The sequence below is a fragment of the Papilio polytes genome, unplaced genomic scaffold (assembly GCF_000836215.1).
Source record: "Papilio polytes unplaced genomic scaffold, Ppol_1.0 DF822178.1, whole genome shotgun sequence".
NCBI lineage: Eukaryota > Metazoa > Arthropoda > Insecta > Lepidoptera > Papilionidae > Papilio > Papilio polytes.
In genome coordinates this window covers 2,762,758-2,781,209 of record NW_013527026.1, presented here as the reverse complement: position 1 = coordinate 2,781,209, position 18,452 = coordinate 2,762,758, and the positions used below count along the sequence as shown (strand labels likewise).

At 32.3% G+C, this 18,452-nt stretch overlaps 3 protein-coding genes across 6 annotated transcripts in view; 1 reads left to right on the top strand and 2 right to left on the bottom strand.

Annotated features, from left to right (window-relative positions):
- Positions 1-580: 580 nt before the first annotated feature.
- LOC106106558 (odorant receptor 94b-like) lies at positions 581-3,105 on the bottom strand. The gene is made up of 5 exons (XM_013287156.1): positions 2,209-3,105; positions 1,879-1,978; positions 1,482-1,583; positions 1,018-1,176; positions 581-682 (listed from the first exon to the last, which is right to left on the bottom strand). The coding sequence occupies exons 1-5, from the start codon at positions 2,955-2,957 to the stop codon at positions 629-631; spliced, it is 1,164 nt and encodes a 387-aa protein (XP_013142610.1). The 5' UTR covers positions 2,958-3,105; the 3' UTR covers positions 581-628.
- A 2,056-nt stretch (positions 3,106-5,161) lies between these two features.
- Positions 5,162-5,949, bottom strand: LOC106106590. The gene is made up of 3 exons (XM_013287189.1): positions 5,918-5,949; positions 5,766-5,841; positions 5,162-5,521 (listed from the first exon to the last, which is right to left on the bottom strand). The coding sequence occupies exons 1-3, from the start codon at positions 5,921-5,923 to the stop codon at positions 5,295-5,297; spliced, it is 309 nt and encodes a 102-aa protein (XP_013142643.1). The 5' UTR covers positions 5,924-5,949; the 3' UTR covers positions 5,162-5,294.
- Positions 5,950-11,146: 5,197 nt separating this feature from the next.
- Positions 11,147-18,452, top strand: part of LOC106106683 (acyl-CoA Delta(11) desaturase-like) — a 10,473-nt gene continuing 3,167 nt past the window's right edge. Inside the window, exons 1-3 of one of the 4 annotated variants that reach the window (XM_013287308.1) lie at positions 11,147-11,370; positions 17,128-17,341; positions 18,139-18,269. In XM_013287308.1, the coding sequence (XP_013142762.1) occupies positions 17,128-17,341; positions 18,139-18,269 (345 nt within the window). In that variant the 5' untranslated portion in view covers positions 11,147-11,370. Of the gene's footprint in view, positions 11,371-17,123; positions 17,342-18,138; positions 18,270-18,452 lie in introns of all 4 variants that reach the window. The other 3 variants (XM_013287307.1, XM_013287309.1, XM_013287310.1) reach the window with 3 other exon arrangements.

Genomic DNA, 18,452 nt, shown 5'->3' with positions numbered 1-18,452 from the left:
TATAGTCACAACACCGATATATAAATGGATAATATAAGATTTATATTTATTTAGTCAAAGAGATATTATTACGTGGAATATTAACAAAAACCACTTATAACCTTTGCGTAAAGTGTTTTTCTGCTGTTTTCGTTTTAACTTACAAGTGAACTCAGTACTTGACTAATTCAAATATTCTAATTTCTTCTTACCATATTGTTAGGTTTAGAATATTAATACGTATGTCTAAACATTCACGTACACGCAGTTGAACAGATTTTTTTAATTTAATTACGTTTAAAATATTAATGACATTATTTTATACTTCTTTAACAATGAATTCAGGGAAATAAAATACTTTTTTGGATAACAACTGAAACTCTTGGAAGTAGTGACGTAAATGTTTATTGTAATATGATATACGTTATACTACAGAGGTATCTTGTTCATGACATTTTAAAAAAAAAAGCTATTGGGATTATTAATTGTCTCAGTTCACAATCTGACAATGACATCTACAGGTGCATCACTACAACGGTGCGGGCTCGGAGTCTCTTCATTCTTTCTTCGTCACTTTATTTTCCGAGTAGAAATCTTGCAACAGCTAAGGTGTGTGTTAAACATTAAAAGTCTTATAACAAGGTCTGCTTTATGTAGACTTTTGCCGAAGCACTGCGTAATAGCTATATGCTGTGCGGACGATCTGTAAAAAAAATAACGCCATTTAAAACAAACGATATTTAATTTGATCCACAGAATTGTCACGTCACATCGCGAAACATCTCTCAAACGGATACTACAGCTACAGCCATTTCGAAATAGACTCATGTTAGGTAAGAAGTATTAAGTCAGCGCGTGTAAATACTCTGGCAATCATACCAGAACCATTATTTAAAAAGTAAATTAGAATAATGACATATTTTGCCTTCGACTTTTACTTCATTACTATAAACGTGATATTCAATTTTAATCCACTTCTAGACATATTAAGTACACCTTTATTGGCTACAACGCTTATTTTACATGTAATATTCACACCTGTATAAAAGACGGCAAATTTAGTGAAAAGAATGGTCCGGCGTACAGCTGATAGCGCCGCGACATGCCCATCATGAGGAGAAGCAGCTCCTTGCGGACACGCGGGCTTAGGCACCACCATGCCGACCCCTGAGGACCCCTGCCTATACCAGCTGAGCTCTAAAAGTTATAGGTTATTTTATTACTTCGGTATTATTAATTACTAGATGTTGCTCGCGATTGCGTCCGCGTGATATTAAAAATTACCTATGTTACTTACACATAATTTACCTTTCTAACGGTGAAATAATTTTTAAAATTGGCCTGTTAGTCACACACAAAAACACCAATCTTTCCTCTTTATAATATCAGCATAGTTATTTAGAAAACTATGTTATTTCAAAACTCAAATCCTTTATTAAATAAGTTGTACTACTGGTTCAACATTTCTATTACAAATTTAAAGGTTTATTGTTCGATCTTACCATATTTAAAACGGAGTCGCCGTAATTACAATAAAGAAATAGTTGTGTGAGTGTAGCGCCCATGTATTGAAGTAAAGATATCAGTTGAGTGGTGCTCAAATCCTGCAGGGAATAGAAAAAAATATTGTTATACTCGTAGCAGGGAAAGTTCACGGTTATGCTGATATTACAGACTACCCAATATGCTATTGACCAAGGATGAATTTTTTACTACAAATATCAACCTGAAAAATCTATATCACTAAATAACTATTGGCATTCAGAGGGCGAATTGCGAGCGCGCAGGACAAAGCCGTGTGTTAGTGAATAATCGTTGAATTGTTGCCGCATCGCGTATCTCAATACGTGAACGTTACTAGTAGGGGTCAAAGTACATGCACTATTATTGTATACTCACAGATTTAAGTTGCACCGCGACGGAGCACAATGTGACCGTCGCCAACCAGAAGTAAAATCCCAAAATGTTCTTTGTCAACAGATTAAGCTGTTTTACTATCCTGTAAAACATTTATATTACTAGTCGACACTTACTCGTATTTTGTAATGATAATTCAGAAAGAACACTCGAGAGAGAATATGCCACAACTACTGCGAACCGGTGGATTAAAGAAGCAACCATGAGACGCATGCTATGATTTTCTTTTTGTGTTAATATTTTGTCTAGCAAATACAAGTATAAATATTTTTATTATTATATATTTTATGCAAGTTGGAATATAATACTTACTGTATAAGTGCAATGTGGAAACGGTGACAATTTTTTATTCTCATATGTGCGCGAACGTCTCTTGCACTGCTCAGAGTACATTCTTTGCCGCTGCTGGCTATTTGTTCGCTTTTGGCGTGTAGCAGAGAAAACTGTCCATGTATAAATATCATCAGACCGACTATTGTAAGGTCGAAGGCGATGTGCACACACACACAATAAATTGCCGCAATAGTCTCCAGTGTAACGCTTAATATGTACCAAAATATACTCCTTTCAGCAAACGGGACCCATACTGGCAGTATATGTGGGTAGTCGACAGTTTTCTGACCTTTCAATTGCCACAGCGCGTATTGAATAAAAGGTGACACAATAAATATTATCGCCGTAAAACTGTATATTCTCGGTAGCAGCGTAAATGTGAATTTAAACGATTTGCTGTAACGTTTAGCATATTTAGATACAATGATATTATTTTCATTATCCGAGTCATATTCGAGAGGTGATGGATTTCTTTCTTCTTTCAATTCTTCTATTTCGAGTTGTGCTGACTCGTTAAGGAGATAACGCCATGACTTTTCGTTACGTCGTAATGAGATTAATTTGATAATGCCCATGCCACAAAACGAGAGAACGCTGAAGCATTCGAAAAGGCGTTTAGGATCGTCTTTGGCAAGAATTAATTCAACGACTTGCATACTAGTAGCGGCAAAGAAAATAGCTCCTGCAACATTGGCTAGCCAGTGTATCCCACCCGTAATTGGGTTCATAAACAAGCCAGCGTTCCTTAGTGATTGCCATACAAAGGTTACCAAATCATTATGCTTTTCTCTCGGCTTTGGGCATTTTGAGTGCCCACGCTGCTTTTGTTTTCTTATCTAATTTACAAAAAATATAAATGTAAGTACCAATATTAAGCGCCTGTCCCACATTTCTTGTAAATTGACAGATGATTCAACGTATAGAATACGTGATGAAAATATCGGATTTTGGTATTCTAACTGACAATGACGTTACTTCTAAGCTGCCTGAGTCGCTATCAGTCAGTGGTGGGACAGGTATTATTAAATATACTACTTTATAAAAACATAGAAAAATAACATTTAAACCAGTGGAAATAACAGACAATGGATTTTATTGTAAAAATAGGTTATTGAACGTCGTTTAGTTTCTAATTAACTTACTCGAAGCTCGAGGAAACCTTGCATTTCAAAACGCTGAATGTAAGAAATTTGTATCGACACAGTTCGGTAAGTATCGGCGGTGCTAGTTAATAACAAAGTAACATTTTCTCCGAAGAGAAATGGTGGGGCAATTAGTTGAGCGTTGCATGTAGTAGTCACTTTCAGGCTTTCCTTATAGTACCCAATGTTTTCTTTTTCTGTTCTGCATATTTCGTAATATAATAATAACTGCACATTTTTTATACATTTCCTGTTAGATATTATATGTGAACTGTAATATTGTGTTTTTGTATAAAAAAACATTACAGTTTTTATTATTAAAGTTATAGTATATTTTTGAATAATTCTTGTTTTAATAAAAAGCCCTACATTTACGTCACGTTTTAGGCTACATATTTTCACGCCATTAAACTTAGGGGGTAAATGTTTTGGATAAAAACCCTAATGTGGGAAAGAGACCATAAGTTGCTGCCAACATCAACAAAGAAAGGTTTGTCATGTCATGTCATATCACATTTTGACATTTTGCTTGACAATTGATAATTTGACAAATGTAAACAATAAAATAAAATTTTCAGAATTTCATCCGAATGAAGCCGCACGGGTACAGCTAGTTTATATATAAAAGCCAGCCAGAAGGAGACAAGATAATTTAAAAAAACATGTAAATTGAAAAACAAATATATTTTAGTCGTATTACATTTTATGTACTTTAGTATATTTTTATACAGCTTGAGGAAATATAGAATTAAAAAAAAAACATACAGACGTATTGAGTACCTCCTCCGTTTGGGAAGTCGTTCAATAAAGAATAATAATAGTTTACGAGAAAAAAAATAATGTTACGGTCTACAACATTTTGTATTAATAACAAGTAAAGCAATTTACGCGAGTAGTATTATGTATTACGTGTATTTGAAAAATTTTAAAACTTTGTCCAAACAAAAGTTTTAATTGTGTTTCTAATTAATTATAATAACGAAAAAAAATTATGCCATTGTTTCGTGCTACTGTTTTTATTGTATTATCACATAATACAAATTTACGCTCGGTAAAATTTTAAATAGAAACAAAACATTAAAAAATACATTTTAATGAATCGTAGTATTTTTAAGGATAATTAATGAAACTTTTTTTATTAATAAGCAATAAGTTATACGTTCTTAATTTAAATTTACTTTTATAGGAAAAGGAAACTATCTGCAACAAAGGCAGGTTGTGTTATTCACAGCCAACCTTTTCCGTGTCACAACAAAACAAACGAACGTCGCCAACAAATTGGCTTCTAATCATTAGCCTAGAGTTCCTTGCGTCTGTCATAATTAATGGAGATGTTATGATTTATTTTATGTTTCAATGTTAAAAGTAAGTATTTCAAATATTAATAATAGTAAACTGAACTCTGACGTATGATATATTATGTGCTTTGCTATACCCTATATAACATTTTATTTACTATCCAAAGCTTTTGCTATACTAAAGGCCTGTCCCACCAAATTGTAAATTGTCGTGCAAAATATGTGATGGAAATATTGGATTTTGTTACCTTATCTGACGTCATTTTAAGCTATCTGAGCCTCTATCTGAAAGTGGTGGGACAGGCCCCAGACGTGTGGCCGACTGTATTTGGATATATAATTTTAATATATTATCATTTACAAATAAGTAACTTTTGAAAAGTAGTAAATTAACTTTAAATTAGTCTTATACATTGAAATGTAATAGTTAATTTTACTTTCGTATATTAATAGTGAGCAAATGATGATTAAGGTAAGGTAATTAAAAAGACATTTAATTTAATATATTTTTTTTAATTGTTAGTAATAATTAGGTAATTCATGTTTATATCTATTTAATGCATAATAATTCCCCATAGTTATCCACGTCCAAATCAAAATCATTAACATAATGTTTCTTCTTCTTTCACCATCCGGAAGCGCAACCAGTATTACTTGACCTCCCTAAAGATCCAGTATCCCATCCGGAACCCAAAGATCTCGCTGCTCCATATCCGCCGTTTCCGAATGTTCGAGCCCCAGCGCCGACAGATCCTCCCCAAGAAGACCGAGCGAGAGGACCATGGCTTTGTGAGACACGTGCATTACCAGCACTAGGGTGGCTATCAAAACTGCCGTCCCATCCTCGATTACCTTAAATGAATCATTACAAATTTTATTTGCGAACTTTCTCACGATGCACTCAATTTTCGCTAACAAAAGCTTTCTAATGGTGTCGGAGTTTTCCGGCACAAAAAGTATCCTGTTTATAAAATCAGTAAAAACGAAAGAAGGTGGTCTAATAGAGAATTCATTCTCCAAACAGTTGTTTATTTAGTAAACTGAAACCATGAAACGACACCCAACAATAAGCAAAATATGAAAGAGTAAAACATACCTGGGGATCGAATAATTCTACTTCCATCGATCACAGCTAAGAAAGCCGTGATGGCTATCAGACATTGCACTTTAAACTGAAAATATATATTTTTGACGATGACATTATTTGAATATTTAATGTTACTATACATAGTTTAACAGTTAACTTACCAACATACTGCCAATCTTGATATTTAATAACTTAATGCCATCACTGCGTCTTATATAGCTGCTTAAATTTTGGCCCTTTGTTATTTATCGTGCATTTAACAAGCTCGAATTATGTCACTCTATTCATACACTAAAGTATCATGCTAAAGTCATTAGTTGACAAAAATGTTACCGTCACGAAATAAGTTTTACCTCTTTCAAATATCGCTCTTTGTAGCTGCGATTTTTTCCTTCAAATAGCTGTTAATGATATCGCTTGGATTACTTTTTTATGTTTTACTAAGTGTAATATTCTAACAGGAAAATAAGTTTACGAAAAATGAATTGCTTTACAGAAAAGATGGATAATAACGTATAATCGTCTCCCTAATCATTCCACTTTTAATTTCAAGGACAAAGTTTTTAGTGTATACTTTTGGCTTAATTTAAGAAGATTACATTTCTAAGCTAAAAGTGACCGGATCACAATTGTTTTACGTTCCACGACCTCTTTGCAAGAAACGTAGCATTTGCTCCCAATGGTCGAAGCGAGCTTGTATTAGACTAATTAACCCTAGATACCAACTGTAACATTATTTTTCGTTTCACAATCATATATCTTACTAAGATATAAATGTGAATGTTTCGATAGATAATGTTTTATAGAGTTTAACGCCTAAACGGCTGAACAGATTTCGGTGAAATTTGGCATAGAGTAGAGACTGGAAGGACATATACGCTACTAGTTTATTTATATTTATATAGGGCCATAGAGATACTAGTGTATTTAATAAGGTAATGTAATTTGTTGCATAATGGTTATATAACATTGTAAATAAGAGCTCTGCTCTGTAGCTATAACCTATCACGCGACAATCACGGCGTACGAATCAATGTAGTTCGAAATGTTTGCAGAAATCACTTATTAAAATTACGTATCACGAGGGTCCAAAGGTGATCGAGTGGGGGCACATTCGATATGTTCAGTTTTATTACACTTGGATAAATTTGTTTTGTTATGGCTGTGGTTTATATGAACAGAAAAAATATTGTAATCTAACTAACCTTACTATTGTTATAAATGCGATGATTTCGATGGATGGGTATTTGTTAGAGTTTGTAGCCTAAACTGCTGAACGGATCTCGATGAAATTTGGCATAGTTGTAGAGGATAGCCTGGAAGAAAACATAGGCTACTTGTTTTGGTTGTTTTTAATTACACGCGGACGTAGTCGCGGGCGATATCTAGTATTAGATGAGGTTGAAAAATAGGGTTATTGTTAAGATAATTGTATCACATTTCACAAAGTAAAAGTAATAAATAAAATAAATAGACAATCTTAGAAAATATTGATACAGTTTATTCTTCTGTCGTGATTCAGCGATCATAGTTGACTAGGTCATGGTTTGGTAAGTTTTGTTGGTTTCGTCTACAATGAGATCGACATTACCACATATTGCTACCCCTCATATTCTGTTTGAAATAACAGAGAGAGAAATATTACATTGGACTGATTTATAAATAATCTAATCCTCAGTTCGGCGCTTTATTTGTCTTGAATCTGTTTCCTCGACGTGAGAAAATGATGGAATGACAGATTAATAGAGAGTAATTATGATGGACTAATGTAAAGGATATCGATTCTGATGTAATAAGCACTGACTACATAATGATTTACTTATCAAGTAGTTTTAGACATAATTAGCTATTGCTCGCGACTTTGTGCGCATGAAATAAAAAACAATAAAAAATAAAACATATGTTACTCACTGATAACGTAGTTTTTTAATTTTTAATTTTTGAAATCGTCCCAGTAGTTTTTGAGTTATTTCAATAAATACATAAATGCAAATCTTTCCTCTTTATAATATTAGTATAGCTACAGGTGAATAGATATCAATACCCACTTTTTTCAATGAATATGTACTAAAAAGTATTCTGATTAAAATGTTATTAAGACACTGACATCATGACGGTTGTTATTGTAATTATATCTTAACTATATACTTAACAAATTCTATTAGTTATTGCTTGACAAATTACTAAAAACGTAAAACGAGGAAAAACGGGTTTTTATATGTATGCGCATTAACTTATTATTACCTGTAAACCATGAATAATTGAGTTCATAACCTTTTGTTACATAATGTTATTAGCAGAACTATACAAAGATTAAACAACATTTAAGAAACATTTAAAAATCAATAAAAATAATGATTAAATTTGTGAGTTTAGACGATCTAAATAAAAAAAAAACTTACTATAAGAAAACTACGCTGAGGGGCCACTTCAGTAACAATTTAACCTCTCTAAGTTAGATCATAAATCCATGTCAAATGTGACCTTAAACAATATCTTACTAATGTTACAAATGCGAAAGGTTTACATAGATGAATGTTTGTTAGAGTTTGTAGCCTTAACAGCTAGACGTATCTCGATGAAATTTGGCGTCGACGTAGAGGATAGTCTGGACGAACACATAGGCTACTCGCTTTTGTTTTTAATTCCACGCGCACGGAGTCGCGGGAGAAAGCTAGTAACTCATTATCATTACTCTAACATATGACTTTCAGTAAAGAACGAAGTCCAAACACGTGGTACTGTTATCATTCATTGGCTCAAAAACGTGATGCTGTGCTCATGTAAATAACTTTAATTAAAAATATATTTACTATCTCTAAAATAATATGCAATTAATTAAAGTTAGAAAGGAAAATGAACAAGAATTAATCGTAAAGCAAAGTGAGAATTTAAGTTTCATTTAATGTTTTTTGCGGTAATAACTGTCGATTAAAGAAAGATCTCGCATGGTTTTTGAACCTTTCTATAGACATAGTAATATCGAATATGTGCCTACTAGTGAAATATCATCTTCAAGAAATGCATACATTAGTCTCGAAGCGTTTTATTTACAATCTTAGAGGGTTACTAGCACTTAGAATATCTATCAATAACCATAAGCGTGAGATGTCAGTGAGAATAAGAAATCCTACTTCTCAGTTCTTTAGTCCTTTTTATCAAGAGGTGATAATTTATTCTGCTATCATACATCGGGAATATAAAATTCAAACAATAGCGATCAGTTACTCATACGTCTATTTGTAACAAGTGTCAAGTGCTTAATCCAAATCACCCGACTCTCCAGACCGCATCCTGTTGATGCACGGTCCAGACTTTTATCTCATACCGTTTACCACCCACTATCTATATCTTAATTTGTATCGAGCTATTTCAATTTTTCATTTAATATGTACAATATTGCAATATTGATATGCAATACGAGAATATAGATAGCTTAACATTCCAAATTAGCTTTGAAAATGTCACTTTTGTTAATTCCAATGATAAAATTCCACCCAGAATGCAATTGACTTAAAATTATTTTTAAAAGTGTATTTCGTTTAAAACGCAATTAAATATTACATTTGAGTAAAGTCAAATATTAAAATAGTTAGCAAATGATACAAGATATATTTATTACTTTGTAAGATAAACATTAATATTAGGTTTCAAACTACATATGTGCATACACTATTAGCTACATAAAAATAGTATGTTTTACTCAGTTAGGTCAAGTTTTGTCATTGGCTCTATTACGCATGTACTATTGATTTTTTGTGATACTGTGTAAAGTACAAGGTGTTATTTGTAACTGAAATTGTTGTATAGCCTTCATCGAAATATCGATGCACAAGTCTTCCGGAATGGGGTCTTCGTATTAGACGCGGACCCATAAGATCCACTAATGGGATCTACAAGCTTACGCCCGCGATTCCGTCCGCGCGAAACTAAAAAAAACAAATGCAAGTAGCCTACGTGTTCTTCCACACTATCCTCTACATCTATGGCAAATTTAGAGTACAAACTCTAAAAAACATCTATCCATCCACTTAAACTTTCGCATTTATAATATTAGTATGAATTATGATAAATAAACAAAATATGATTGTTGAGATTTTTCTGCGAATTTATTTTTTGTTGGGGATGTTCAGTAAATACCATGATGTTGATAAAAGTGAAACTCTTGTACAATCTGAAATTCCTGGTACGCTAAAAGTTTCAAATTCCAATGAAGTTAATTCTGAATAAACATTCCCATTAAAATGTTTTCGTGGTTTTCATAGATATTGTAACCAGATTCAATGTTCAATGTTTTGATTAACAACATGTATGATGTAACTAAGAACTGTTTGGAATACTAAGTAAGTAAAAATGTAGCGCACGTTTCGGCTAATGTAGTTACAATATTTTATTTCAATTATGAATTAAATAAATCAAAACATGTTATTTCGGATAGAATTATATGTTTTATAGAGGCAGAGGTGCTTGCTAATAATTTATTTTAATAGTCGATAAAAATATTAGATGTGCGATTTATTTTTTTTAATATATTCTGTCAAAATTGCAAATAATTAGGTGTAATAGCAATATAATGGAAGACAAACGATTTGTAAGTTTATTTAAACTTTAATGCTATTTTCAAGGCTCCGTACAAATATTGTGATTTGTAAAATATTTGGCAAGATCTTTATTGCTTTGATATACCTTTACAAGAATAAATAAATCACATAATTAATATCTTAATTACGAACCTTTCAAAAGGGCTTGAGTCCATTCTAAATTCAAAGTAGACGGAAGTCAAACACGCAGACCGTTTGCGGATAATTGTGCCACAATCTCACAAACCACAATGAGGCTTTCCATAAACATACTGGGAAAAAACAAAATGGTTAACTACTAAGATACGAGGACTGATAATCTTTGGGATTTATACCCTCCTTTCATTTTTAAAAGTAAATGTCATCTAATGTTTGTCAATACCCTATACTATTATCATAAAGAGGAAAGATTTGTATTTTTCTTTGAATTAAATTAACTCAAAAAGTACTGGGCCGATTCTAAATTTATTCATAATTAAAAAGCTATGTTATCGCTGAGTAACATAGGCTATATTCTTATTATTTTTAATTTCACCCAGATGAAGTCGCAAGCAACAGCTATAAAGAATACGATAATATGAAATTTTGTCTAAGAATTTGTTCAGGTGTTGGTTTAAATAACTGGTAATTATTAGATGATACTGATATTTCTAAACATATACAAAATATCTCTAAGTGGAAATTTTATCCCGCCGATTGACACAAAGACCCCTATTTTCCGCGTGGGTCGTGAGAGACGACACGTCCACGCCGGTCATCTTTACAATCGTAATAGCATAATGGCAATGTATAAAATAGCTTTAAACGAATTTTCATTCGCAGTCTTTCGCGACAACTAAATCTGAACGCAGCTTGTGAACGTTTTAGTTCCTAAATCAAGTTCAGTGAGAATAGTTTGTGTTTTATATTAATTATAAAAAGGTACAAAACTAATTTATTTAATTCTAACGATTGCTAGTTGATTTATTCAAGAGTTAGTTCTGTGTAGCGGCATTATTTTCTGGAATCGTCTTCCTTGACCAGTGCAATCGGAAGTGAGTTCTTTCATTCTTTATTTCGATTGTCATGTATTTTAGTTTAATATAATTTTTGTTCCTACTAATGTTACTTGATTAAAATGCTACGCTTTTATTAATCTGTTGAAAACAGTACACAATTAAACCTACTTAATAATTACAATCTTAATATTTCAATAGTTATAATTAAAAATGAAAGTATAATAAATGAAAGTATAATATAATATTTTTTTTAAACAATTATTTAAAATTAGATTAAAAAAAATAATTTTAATTAATAGTTAAATTAATTATGTGCTTATTGTGAAATACATTTGCATTGCATGATTTAATTTTAATGTAAGTGTGATTTTATTCGTATTTTTAGTCTACTAAAAAATATAATATCCATACAAAAATGTAGAAATTTCCTGAATTACACATCGATTAACACTTGCGTAAGATTCGTGGAACGGTTCGATACTGTAATTAGCTGTTGGTATAGGAATTGAATTAGCAAATAGAGAACTTGAACTGGCGATGTTACGTCCTCATTTATCTCGATCATCGTTCGATTGTGTCCCTCTACGTCACATGTCACGCCACTCTGTACGTCCGAAATAACAATTGTCAATTGTTCCCGTCAAACGTTGTTGAATTTGCGGATATTTTTTTTATATAAAATCTATAAACTCGAGCAAGGAATAATAGTAGTTTTTATTAACATTAAAATGTAGATCTAATTGTCTTTATTACTAATATTATAAAGAAATATCTGAATTATTGGATTTTTGTATGTATTGAAATAACTCAGAAACTACTGGGCCGATTTCAAGAATTTATTCACCATTAAAAAGCTACATTACCAGCGACTAACAGGCTATATTTTTTAATTTTACGCGGGCGAAGTCGCAAGCAACAGCTGGTTTATAAAAAAGGTGAAATTGGAACACACGACTACGTGATAGGATGATCCTTTATCTATTAAGCAATTGGTGCAACTTGATCAACTTGTCGTTAATTGCGTTATATGATACCATAATAAAAATGATTGTCATTGTTTTCTACTTTTTGTATTACAAAATCAATTTCACAAGTGACAGTTGTAATAATGCAATGAATTAGTAATAAATTGTAAGGCAATTCACGCGTACTAGTGCGTCGTCGGAAGCATTAATTAAAATATAATCATAAAAGTAATTATTTCTATTGTTATTACGTTGAAAATGTAGTTAAATTAATTACCATTAAGATACAAATGACAAATTTAAATTATTACAGCATAAAAGGTGATTATTGACTAATTGGAACCTTCAGGATCCAATCTGGTACTTAACTTGAGACCCGTGCGTTATTTTACTAAGTTTGTGAACGACTTCTAGTCCCTAGATTTAAGTTGTCTTTACATTGGTTTGTTAATTTAAATACAAATATTTTGGTCGATGGATACTTGTTATTAAGGTATTATCTAGAACGTGTGAATGGATCTGGATTAAATTTTACAAACTTGTAGAACACTATTTGGAATGCATAAGCTCTGATCCCTTATTTTAATTCAGCGCGAAAAGAGATAGGCCACGACTAGTCTTACTTTAATATTATACGAGTAAATGCAAAAGTTTAGATGGATGGATGGATAGACGGAAGGATGGATGTTTGTTAGAGTTTGTAGCCTAAACGGCTGAACGGATTTCGATGAAATTTGATATAGATGTGGGTCTTGAAGAACACATACATAGGCTACTCACTTTTGTTTTTTTTTTAATTTCACGCGGACGGAGTCGCGGGCGAAAGCTAGTATGTTATATTTCTTAAAGCTATAATTTGATCATTAGCATAAAAAAAACACATTGCTATTATACTGACGCTCATGACCTGAGAATGATTACTAAGGTACCCCCTTCTTCTTAGATTATCTCACAAGTGTCCAAGATGGATCGCTTAGCAACATTGTGTGCGGCACGTCCACTAATAAATCTGTGTAGGAGATAGATCATGCTAAAGTCTATAAAAGTTACATCAAAACAATTATCACGTGCATTGAACTAAATAACGAAATGTATTGTTACATTTTGATGTCATTGACCTTTAGTACTGTAATCATTGATCTCATTTTAACCTGTAATTGTCACAAGGTGAAACAAACATGCATGTTACTTACAACTTCAATTAACTTCTCATAAATGTATTGTAAATAAAACAATGATCTTTTGGCGTACTTAATAATAACCCGTACTTAATATTATAAAGAGGAAAGATTTGTTTTTTTGTATGTATTGAAATAACTCTAAAACTACTGAGCAGATTTTAAAAATGCTTCCACCGTTAGAAAGGTAGTTTATCTGTGAGTTACATAGACTATATTTAATTATTATTTTTTAATCTTTTATAAATGTAATTGTAGAAAAGATATTTGTGGTGCTTAGTGATTGTAACAAAATCGGGTTCTCTTAAAGAGCTCTACCCATGCAGTACACAAATACAATTTGTTGTACAAATTTCAATATTTCTTTCGTAAATGAAACTGTTATTTTGAGCTGTATTTTTTGAAGGTTTTTCAGATACAAGCTGATTTTTGAATACTCAAATTTGTCGGCCGATAAAATCATAATTCGCACGTGTTGTAAATGTAATAAGGTCATACTTGAAGTTGCATCAATACGTTTATGTCGGTCTGTGTGTATTGGATCGTAAAATGGCAATAGAGTTGCAACTACAATATAGGCGTTTATTTTTTTATTTATCATCCGGCGTTATTAAATCTTCAGTGCCAGGATTCACTAAATTATGCAAGTCCTGGAAACGCGTACAGTCAGGGACTTTTATTTTCTTTTATTTCATTGAAATATGTTTTATTTTTATCATTACATAAATTTCATAAATATGACATCACAAGGCATTTCGAAAAATTTGGTATAGCCACATTCACTCTTAATTATAACTCTTACGATGTTCGGTACTAAGTGGTAAGCAAATTTAATTCTTCGTCTGTACTTTTTTCATTAAGCTTACTCTGTGTCACACGTTCCATTATTCGTATTCACATAAAAAACCCTTATTATCTTCTTGTTTTTGTCACGTGACCTTCTAGGTTTCTTATACAGTTTTAGGGACAATGTAAATTTTTATTTTTTTCAATGACGTCATTCTGTTTTAAATTATACATACGATGAGCCTTGTCGTAGTTGTTCAATAAGTTTCCTTCATTATACGCGCAAATGAGTTATATGTAAAATAACTTAGTTTTTTCTCAAGACGCTCGCTTGTATACAATGTACATAGTAACCTTTGTACAACCTTTACAGTATAGTGAGTTGTTTGTTATTTCTGTATGGGTCAATATTAAAATTGAAGAATAATTAAAAAGAATGAAATTTCCTAAGCGTAACGAATAACAGGGACTATTTATTTTTTTTTACTATCAAAAGTTGGCAAACGAGCAAGCGGCTACCTGAATCCGCCTAAATGGCGAAGCGACCGCTGTCCATAGACATTCGCAATATCGGATGCCTTGCCTTTGATCGACGGAGGAGGGACACACATGAAAAGGATATTTCCACTTTCTATGCGTCTCCTGCACCCTCAAATCCTTTTTGTGTAAGAAAACGTGTGGGAAGGAAAAGGGACTAAAGGTGGGCCTCCGGCATCACACTCTTCAAACGAAACGCGGAATTGCTTCCACTTTACACCTGTCGTCTGTGGTCGTGGTATTTTACTGGGCGTGCTAACCCATTCCTGCGAAGATCCTTAAGCGGGCTTTACCACTTAACTGTTATTATTACCACATGTCTAAGTTTTTTATTAAAGCCTGTGCTCCATTACCAAAAGAAATAGAGCGATCAAATTTTACTTACCTTACCTAAGTTTTAATAAAACTTTCTAATTCATAAAACAAATTAAATAATAAGCCAATAATTTTCTATCATTCAAACAACTATAACTAAAACATTTATAAAATCTATACTATTATAATAAAGCGTAAACACACACTTCTTTGTTGCCTAAGATGTCAGCAATCACAGCACATTTTCGAATAACTCTTTTTTTAATAAAAAGCCCTACACTTACGTCACGTTTTAGGCTATATTATTTTCATGCCGTTAAGCTTACGGGTAAATATTTTAGATAAAAACCCTAATGTGTAAAAGAGATCATAAGTTGTTGCCAACATCAAGTAAGGTTGCCATGGTTTGACATCATTTCATGTCATTTTGACATTTGCAATTGATAATTTGACAAATGTGAACAATAAAATGAAATTTTTATAATTTCATGCGGATGAAGTCGCATGGGAACAGCTAGTATTTAATATGATATAAATATAATAGCAAAGTATAATATAGTTATGTAACTCATAATATTGATAATAAAAACAATGAATTTTAACATATCTCCTGCGTAAAATTTAATGAACTCGTCAAAAAAAGATTTTTAAATAACATCAAACGATTCATTCAAAAAAAAAATCTACGTGTATTTAATGAAAATTTTATTACATATTCGGAAAATAGAAATAATTACCGTGCGCGTTTAGGAAATAAATGATACGTAGCCATAATTATAAGCATTGTACTTACACTTAACAGGCTTGCGAACGAAATGCAAATTTTAACTGTCATTAAAAAAAATTCAAAAGAAAAATTAAAACGGATTTTTTCTTAGTATTAGGTAACTTAAGTCCAATTTGCACAATTATTAATTAGTAAAAATATATACGACTTAAAACCTATATAAAAAAAGAAATATAGACCTATGGATACAAAATGTATGTGAAGTCGTACTTCTGTTGTTATAACCTTGACGTACGTGCATTTAAAAAAATAACACACAGCTTATTAATTGCATTTTAAAATGTTAATTTAGCCTTAGCTGCATTAGTAAAAGTAAAATATATAAGAAAATAATTCTTATACCAAATTATTTCCTTTGGAAATATTACAGTCATTATTTAAAGTTTTTTACTGCACTACAACAAATGAATGTGTAGATTTATTAAAGTTGTATTGCTTATTCTTAATCAGAGTCGAAAGAAGAAATACAAAATAAGGAAGGATTTTGCGTTTTTTTTAAGTTAACTTAATATTTACATTATTAGTAATATAACAAAGCGTAAACACACACTACTTCGTGGCGTAAGATGTCAGCGATCACAACATAATTTTTAATTATACTTTCTTAAATAAAAAGCCCTAAATGTCTGTGCAAAACACACATATGAATTACAGTAATTATAGAATATATTTCACCAATCCGGTAATAAAAACGAAGTAACGGCCTGAGCCGAGGCTCCTGAGGGAGCCCTAGAGCCTAGTTACTCATAAAAGAGATTTGGGTAAGCGCCATCTGCGCTCGGCCACCTCAAGCTCGGTGAATCTGTAAATGCCTCTTCAAGGCGAACAGTGGCTACTAAGTCACAAAAAATATATATACATATATGGTACATTCAGTGATCCAGTACAGTTCAACAGTAGATGAATATAGTAATAACACAATCCGTTATGTTTTTATTAAAATGCAGCGTGGTTTGATCACCTTGACATTGACCCACTTTTTTACAATGTTAACATCGGCTTAAAGCATCCACGAATATGTGTAATAAAAAGGATAATGTTAAACGAGGAAATAAAATCAGTAAATATCGTCAAAAAGAAATCGAATATATTGGCAATGAATTCACGCAATGCTGCACTAGCATAAGAAATGTCGCCTTGTATATGTATATAAATTTGACTTTTCTTAGTAATGAAATGTATAGTGCTTTCGTTTAACAACATCTAACTTTAATGTTTAAGGAAGATGCCGCCTCAAGGGCAGCAGAACGGGGAATCGTGGGCACTGTTCGAAGCAGATGCGAAAGCTGTGGAACCGGCGATAGTTCCACCGTCGGCTGAAAAGAGAAAATGGGAGATAGTATGGAGGAATGTCATACTCTTTGCTCTATTACATTTAACCGGACTCTACGGTGGATATCTTTTCTTCTTCAAAGCGATGTGGTCGACAAGTCTGTTCGGTAAGAATATTGCATAATCTATTTATAAACTTGCATTTTCAAAACAAAACTCGATTTCAATAAAACTAACAACTAACAATAACAACATGTTGTTAATCATTGAATAAGTATCGGAGATAGAAAACATTGTTTTTAATTTCTTTGAAATAACATGCCCTCGTAAGTTGACATCAGATTTGAATATGGAAATACGTGTCAATACTTAATTACTTTTAATTTGTAAGTAAAATCTTTATAACACACGCACAAAGCTAACTTACAATTTGTCGGCCTTGAGTTCAAAAGTAAGTGATCAATCAAGTGCTCTAAATGACCAAATTAATTTTTATTAGTTAGTTAGACCAAGTTAGTTTCTTAGAGAAAGATTAAAAAAAAGAGACTCCAATAATATAACTAAAAACTAGATGTTCGCGTGTGACTTCATCCGCATGGAATTACGAAAATTTGTCAAATTATCAATTACAAATGTCAAAACGACATGACATGACGACAAATTTGCTTCCTTGATGTTGGCAACAACTTATGGTCTCTTTCCCACATTAGGGTTTTTATCCAAAACATTTACCCCCTAAGTTTAATACCGTTCAAATATATTGCCCAAAGCGTGACGCAAGTGTAGGGCTTTTTATAACAAAAGAGAATTATTCAAAAATATTCTGTGATTGCTGACATCTTAGGCAACAAAGAGGTGTGTATTTACGCTTTATTATAATAGTATAGATGATAAAATCGAACTTAAGACCGTTCCATAATTATCGCTAATTGTGGTGGTAACAAATGTATGAATTTGTTTTCAGCGTTTATTCTATATCTGTGCTCGGGGCTGGGTATCACTGCGGGAGCGCATCGGCTGTGGGCACACAAGTCATACAAGGCTAAGCTACCTTTGCGAATGATGCTCACACTCTTCAATACGATAGCTTTCCAGGTAAGAAAATATAGCTAGACTTCATGCTAATTGATAGTCGTAGTTTCTTCGCAAGATTCACTATGGATTGTGTGAAAGATGACATGGTCAAGAAGGGAGTGATGACTGAGATGACGGATGATAGATTTATATGGAGGACGAAAACCCGATGCGCCCAAACTATTGGATTAGGATAAGGTAGGC

Bases quoted from the DNA above. Each gene is read 5' to 3' on its own strand.
- LOC106106558 (XM_013287156.1), bottom strand. From the start codon at position 2,957: ATGAACCCAATTACGGGTGGGATACACTGGCTAGCCAATGTTGCAGGA. The intron at 1,979-2,208 runs GTAAGTATTATA...AATGTTTTACAG, and splicing joins TTCCACATTGCACTTATACA to GATAGTAAAACAGCTTAATC. The intron at 1,584-1,878 runs GTGAGTATACAA...TATTCCCTGCAG, and splicing joins TCGCGGTGCAACTTAAATCT to GATTTGAGCACCACTCAACT.
- LOC106106590 (XM_013287189.1), bottom strand. The intron at 5,522-5,765 runs GTATGTTTTACT...GATTCATTTAAG, and splicing joins TAGAATTATTCGATCCCCAG to GTAATCGAGGATGGGACGGC.